Here is a 7240-nt window from a genome sequence, read left to right as displayed (position 1 = left end):
TGCATTAAAAAAAAAAAAGAAAGCCTGCCTGCCTCAGGAAAGGTGTGCCCCAACCCTCCACAGCAAACACACCAGGTTGGATGTAACTTAAACACAATAAAGTATTCAAATCTTAAATATGACTCAATCCAGTTGTACAGAATGCAGCCCTCCCACCCCAGGCCATTAGCAGGATGTCTCTGGAGTGTGTATTACCAGTTTCCAGTTGGAACAACTTGGCCACACTAGCAAATGTGGGAGCCAAACCAAAGGCCATTGGGTGTCCTTTAGTGGCAGCAGGTGCCTCCATTTCCTGATAATGCTTTTGTCAGCCCCCTGGGGGTGAGGGGCTCCAAGTGAGCCCACAGAAAGCAATGCCTGTTGCTTCCCCTTAACCCTCAGATTCTCTCTGTAATCCAGGGCTCCTCCCTCTTTGGCATTCTGACACTCTCTCCAGGCTGGAAGAACTTCTCAAGAACTCTCCTGAACAGTATGGGGCGGGGAAGGGGGAGGCGTGGAGGGGTGGCGGGCAGGGGAGAGAAAGAAGACTGTGTCATCTCCTTTTATCAGGGTAAAGTATAATCTCTAACAGGAATATACAGTTTTACAGGACACACTCAATCAAATGGAAAACAATAGGAGGAGGCAGGAAATGGAGTTCCTTGTTAAATGGTGTATGTATACACTGCACTTTCTAAACCACTTTGATGGTCTTCACCATGTGCTAGGGGCAGGCTTCTCAACCCCGTCCTCCACCCAGCCCCCAAAACGGAAAACACCCCATATTAAACTGATGACTTATCCTCAGCCACGCCCCACAGAGCTCTGGCTGGTGGAATCCCAGGGGCAAGGTGTGTTTCAAAGGGAAGCCCGGCATCTCAGGGCAGAGCAGGGACCCACATTAGGGTGTCAGCCGTCTCAGATCAAAGGTAAACCAGCTCTGCACTGGCAACCACAAGAGTTTTTATGAAATGGTATTCTGCTCTTCTACAGCGCCTTTGATCTCAGGAGGGATTTGCAAACATTAATTAGGCCTCCCTACCACCCCTGTGAAGTAGCAAAGTATACCTGTTTGACATGCATCCAGGTAAACTGAGGCGTCACTGATTAGCCCAAGGGGCCACCCAGTGAGCTGGGCTACACTGAGAGAGCTCCTATCCCATGGCTCTTCCTCCCCAGTCAGACCACAGTCCCAACTCCCCTCCTTGGAGGAGGCCAGAGCCAGTCTTCAGCATCCAAATTGGCCTCGAGCTACCACCAGGTTTTTAAAGGTCAAAGGGGCCACACCTCCAGCCCTCACCTACGAAAGACTCCACACTAAGACAGATGGCTAAAAGTCTCCCACTTCTCCCATCCACCACTATTCCCAAGCATTGTCAAGTAGTAGGTTCCATGGGAGAAAATAACTTGCCTCTTTCTAGCAACTCCAACCAAATCAATACCAAACCCACTGCTGCTTGTTGTTTGCCGTCGAGTCGGCCCCGACTCATAGCGACCCCTCCTTGGGTTTCCGAGGCAGTATCACTACGGAAGTAGGATTGCCCAACCTTCCTTCCGAGGAGTGGCTGGTGGGTTTGAACCGCCAGCCGTCTGGTTAGCAGGCAAGTGTCTTAGCCACTATGCTACCACTGCTGCTTCGTTGATCCCAACTCATGACAACCCCATGTGTTACAGAGTAGAACCGCCACTCCGTGGGGCTTTCTTGGGCCATACTCTTTATGGAAGCCAGGCTTTTCTTCCACAGCACCACTGGGAAGGTTTAGGTTACTAGCCAACTGTTTGTGCCACTCAGGGACCTAGGCAGCTCCAAAGCCCTCCAGAACCCAAGCTTGAGGAGCAACCAAGAAATACAACTGTTGAGAATGGGCACAAGATACGAGAGTCAGGAGTCCTACGGAGCTTCTCTGACAAAGAGAATGTTTCCAGGAGAGCCAGGCTATTCCTGTCAAGTTAGTTCTAAGCTGCCTAAGCATGGCCCGAGACAGAGGAACCTCATCACCATCACCAAGACATCCCGAGTGCCACAGCTCTGCTGTAGTAGTTCACCCAGAACTCAATAACTCCTGGTGACAGAAGCGCAATCCACTGGATGGAATCCGCAGGTTTTAAGGCAAGCACATCCCCCTGGCTGTAAAATGAATGAATGAACCAAGGAAGGAACATATACATCATCTAGTCTAAGCCATTCATCATCTGGATTTAAAGCAAGGCCTGGAAAAGTTAAAGGAGTGGGGCTCGAGTTAAGAGACAAAGTCAGGGCTGAATTTCTCCACCAGGCTTTAGAGACTCGTCCCCAATGGGTATTGGTCACTGGAATGTCCCACCCCAAGTACGCAGAGCTTACCCCACAACAACCTCCATGCCCCCCCTTCAAACCTTTCAGACCATTACATCTGGACACAGAGGGCCAAGTCCACACAGCAAAGCCCCCACGTTCCCACCCACCAATTGAGATCCATCAGTGACTGGCATGTTCTCATTCCTTATGGAATGGGGTGGGGTGGGGGGGAGAGTGTCCAGACTCAGATAGTCACAAGTCACAGCCACCTTGCCCCCATATTCAGCGGTGTCTAACACTCCTTCTCAGAGGACTCTGCTGGTCTGAGCCACCCAGCCCCCAGGTGCACAGCGGCAGGCCCTTCTTGAGACCATGGTGCAGTGGCTTTAACCATAGCAAAACGGGGGGATGCCTGCCTTTAAAGTTCCTCCAAAGACTGCAGGGTACCAAGCCCAACAGCCCTTTCCATCGCCTCTTCCCCAGAGACTTCACAGAAGGATCCCCTTAGTTGTACAACTGGTTAAGAGTTTAACACATGTCTATTGTAAAGCTTTATGCCTGGTTCTCAGCTAGTAACCCAAGACCAAAAATTCAACCTAAGGCTTAGAAACTTAAGAAGGTAAGCACTGAGGTAAATTCCTAAGCCAAACGTCCTCCCATATACAAGGTGGGGGAAATCCTGGACAAGACTCCATCTGTGGTTCTGGCCTCGACGCCAGCAGAGCCAGCCCTGGACTTCCAGACCTGTCCCAGGGCTCCTCCAACCCCAGACCTGGCTGCCCTCCAAAGCCTAAGGACAACCTCTTTCAGGGGCCCTTTATCTGTTAACTTTGTCCCATATTCTTACACAACAGTGTCTTTTGTCATTCCTGTTTTGTTTTAAACAAAACGTTTTGGGTGAGTAACCAGCTGTTTGAGTTTCCGACTGGCAGGTTAATCACTTCCCATTGGCTGATCTGGAGGACTTTTCTCCCCTTGGAACTGGCACATTCCTGTCTTTGTGGCTTCTCTGTTTACACACATTTTGCTACCTAATGTCAACACTTGCTAATGAATAAATGTATCACTCCAATCTCCAAAATGAGGTACTGGCCTGGCAGAATAACTGCTTAAATCCTGTTAAGAGATTTAGCCCAGTATCTATCTTAGCAGGAAAGCCAAAAGAACGTGGACCATGTCTGTGGTTTGAGGAGGTTGCTGGGAATACAACCTTTACCTCCAGGGAAAAGATGCTTGTTCTGTCTCCATCTCTTAAGGAAAACCTCCAAATTTGAAGAATACAGAAGAAAAATCAAAAACAGGGCCAAGATGGCTCTTTGGAGGACCAACTTCATGAAAAACCTGAGCCTTATTTAAGCCAAAAAGCTCAAAGTTACACACTTTGGGAAAACAGAGCTTGGTCATTTCTGCTAGCATTTGTTATCCATACTGAAGGCTGGTTATCTCCTCATTAATGACCCATTTATCTGGTGTTTTGTAAACTGAAAGCAAAATATCACATGCTTTGCAGGCCGCTTATTAGACAGGCAGTGGCGGCAAGCAACAGTGCCTTCCCAACTCGGAGCTGGTGCAGTTCTGGGAGGGCTGGTTGCAGAGTATGGGCTTTGGTTACACTGTTCATTAAAGTATTTAATTTATGACAACGCCCTAACAAAACTTTTAATTAGTGGGGAGAAAGGCCCAACAGCCAAAACTCAGGAGGTGGAAGGTCTTGTAGAAGTAATTTCAGGAGCTAAATGGTCCCCAACTCTTCTCTTCTCCCAGAACTCTGGCAGAAGTAAAACCTCACCACCAGCTCTATCATTCTCAGGTACCAGTCTAAAGGCACAAAGACAGAAGTTACAATCCTTACTTTCAGCTAATGAATCTCCTGGAAACGGGGGCTGCCCCCTGTCGTCATCCACGCATCTTGGTTTTTGCTGACCCTTGTTCCCCTCTCCTCCCACTGTTAAATCCACCGGGTGAGCCCCTGTGCTGCCAGCCAGGAGCTGAATGCAGACAACAGCAACAGGCTGGTGCCAGTCTCCACTGGGCTTCTGCCCTAGCCCCTGTGCCATCCGGTTACAAAGCAACAGGCACGCAGAGCTATGCTAAAGACACTGATGGTCCCAACCAAAAATTCTGAGAAACCCCTAAGGGAGAACCCTGGTTTGGAGGTGACTCAGAAGGAGCCCAGAAAGGTGCTGCAGCCTTTACTTCTTAAAACTCTGAAGCCTTCCCTTCTATCCAATGAGCCATTCTTCCCAGTGCCTCTTTTGGTGCTCACAAAGTCTACACATTTTCCCATCAGCCTGTCCTATTTGGCTCCCAAGACCCTTGTGTGTGGATCAAAGCTTGGACATGCTTAAGGCTGAGCCAAACACATGAAAAAGAAACACAATGTAAAGTACAACTAGGAGACATCTTTGTAACAACAGGTCACTGAGCAGCAAACCCATGAAAAAGAAACACAATGTAAAACGCACCTCGGAAGCATCTTTGTAACAACACGTCATTGAGCGCAAACCCATGAAAAAGAAACAAAATGTAAAGCCATGTAGGAAGCATCTTTGTAACAACGTATCATTGAGCACAAACCCGTGAAAAAGAAACAAAACATAAAGGGCATCTTTGTAACAACAACCAAAAAAATCCAGCCACAACAACAGCGCTTGAGAAAAATCCACCAAATTTCCAAGACAGGAAACCAAGAGCCAGCTTGGAGCAGCCCCCATCACTCCCAGTCCGCTGCCTAGCAAGAAAACCCGGGTTCTACAAGCTCCAGGTCTAACTTCAGAGAGAGAAGGTATTTTTAAAATCTACTCACCAGTTGGTTTAAGAAAATCCATCGGATATCTGGAGTAAGGAGGAGGGGGAGACTCTGGAATTCAAAAAGAAAGAGAAAATAAAGGCCGAGCAATGAGAGAGAGATAGAAACTTATGATAACAGAGGCATTCTTTGAGCCCAACTGTTTGTCTTAGCTGTGGGGGTTGGAGGCAGGGCCGCGAGGCGGTGATTGCCTTGATATTTAGCTGTCAGATAAACAAAAGAGGCCGCCTGGCGCCAGCCGCGGCGCTCCGCTTCTCCACGTCTGCGGCCGCCGCCGCCGCCGCCGCACTCGGCCAGCCCGGCTGGAAACCTCCGGCTCGGCCGCGGCTCCGCCGGGCCGCGCACTGCACAGTTCAAGGGCAGGGGGCGACAAGGTACCCTCCCTGCACCCCCCGACACCCCCTCCTAAGACGCAATTCCCCTCCGCCTCCGCCAGAGGCAGGGGGCTCTCCTGGCCCAGCCCACTGGGGAGGCCAGTCCCAAAAGTATCCTGATGAACTTGGGCGGGGATGGCGTTGACTGCGGGCGCTGGGCTCTGCTGGCCTGGGGTGCACGGTCCCCCACCCGGTGCCCGGACGTGGAGAAGGGAACAACGAGGCTGAAAGGATAGAGGCCAGGAAGCTCCGGGTCTGAGCCGTACCAGCCCAGGCCCCAGCGCTGTAAGGGGCAGCAGCGTCACTGAGACTCTGAGTGAGGACAGACAAGTCTATAGACACCCCGTGCTTTTCTGCTCTAGAAGACAAAGTGGGGAGACCCAACTGCGCCTAACTGCTTGCTCTGTTTCACCCTTGGCTAGCAGAGGTGAAGAGAAACCCAGTCCGCCTCCCCCCACGCCCCTGCCTCCATCCTAACGATCTTTGCCCTACAGCCCTAAAGCTGAGATCTTACAGCCCTAAAGCTGAGCGAGTGCCCAGGGCAGAATCGGGGCCACTTACACCCGTCATGACTGTTCTTATTCACTAAGCGAGAGAAGACTACTTGGTAGCCTTTACAACTCCTCGTTTTTCCCAGCCTTCCTTGGCGGGCTTGGACTGAGTCCAACTCGGCCACACACCTCAACGCCTTTCCGGGTGTAGGAGAGGCGTGACACCTCCCCCCCTTTTTTTTCCTCTGCATCCCCTTGCTGCTGCGGAAATGAGGGTGCCCAATTTCTACCCGCTTGTCTGTGGTGTGTGCACGAGCAATGCCACAGCCGTCCTCGGAGCAACAGAGAAAAACCTGGAAGGAAAGCCTCAGGGAATGTCCCCGTCCCTCCACTGCCTTCTTCCCAAGTCTCCTCCCAGGAGGGGATGCCGACTTCCCCCTGGAGAAGTGGCTGCATAAAGACACTGCGCGCGAGGACTTTTCTTCCACCATCTGAGCGCGGGGGCTGTGGGAGGGTGGTCGCAGAACTTCTTACCTAGTTCGCAGAGTCGGCTAAGGTGATGGGGGTTGCAGCACACCAGCTCGGGGTTGATCTTCCCGTAAGATTCACAGCAACACAGCCTCTTGACTTCCGAGGAATGCCTGAGATCCGGCCACCTGAACACTTTGCACAGCAGGAGGGGGAGCGAGTAGGCCGAGGGCGGCTGCGCGGGCTGCGCGCCGGCGGGCGCCCCCGGGCCCAGCCTGCAGTCCAAGCGGCCGGGCAGCAGGAGGCACGCGGTGCGGGTCCCGCCGCGGGACTCCACGGCCTGGAGCAGCAGCTCCAGCTGCCGCTCCTTCAGTTTCTTGAGCACCGAGTGCGTTAGCGCCTTCAGATCCGCCTCGGCGCCCCCGGCCGCGCTGGCGCCCGCGGCTGGGGGATGGGGATGGTGGTGACCTTTGGCACCTCTGACTGCCTTGCCCAGGCAGCAGCCAGCTCTGCCCGCGCCGCCGCCGCCGCCGCCGGCCCCATGCGCTCGGCCGTCCGTCGCCCCTTCCGCCCGCGGCTCTCCGCCGCCGCCTCCCCCCGCGCCCTCCTCCTCGTCCTCGCCGCCGGGCGCACGGCTCCTCCAGAGACGCCGGACGAGCGCAGATCGTTTGGTCCTGAACATGCGGGGCGAGGAGGCGAGGAGAAAAGTCGTTTGCCGGCTAAGGAGCGAACATGACCTCCGCACACCATGAAGAAGTCGGACGCCGAGTTGGGGCAGCAGGCGCAGGCGACAGCAGCAGCAGCAGCAGGGGCCCGGGCAGGAGCGGAGGCGGCCCGAGGG

The 7240-nt window shown here is 53.1% G+C and overlaps 1 protein-coding gene across 1 annotated transcript in view; it reads right to left on the bottom strand.

Moving 5' to 3' along the window:
* Nucleotides 1-7081, bottom strand: part of SMAD7 (SMAD family member 7) — a 30770-nt gene extending 23689 nt beyond the window's left edge. The window contains exons 1-2 of the mRNA XM_007943824.2: nt 6466-7081; nt 5064-5117 (exon numbers count right to left, since the gene is read on the bottom strand). Of these exons, the coding sequence (XP_007942015.1) occupies nt 5064-5117; nt 6466-7081 (670 nt within the window). The remainder of the gene's footprint in view (nt 1-5063; nt 5118-6465) is intronic.
* Nucleotides 7082-7240: the final 159 nt, after the last annotated feature.

Source organism: Orycteropus afer, unplaced genomic scaffold (genome assembly GCF_000298275.1).
Source record: "Orycteropus afer afer isolate SDZICR_OR568_19922 unplaced genomic scaffold, OryAfe1.0 scaffold00113, whole genome shotgun sequence".
NCBI lineage: Eukaryota > Metazoa > Chordata > Mammalia > Tubulidentata > Orycteropodidae > Orycteropus > Orycteropus afer.
The sequence above is the reverse complement of the archived record's forward strand: the minus strand, read 5'-3'. Positions and strand labels throughout refer to the sequence as shown.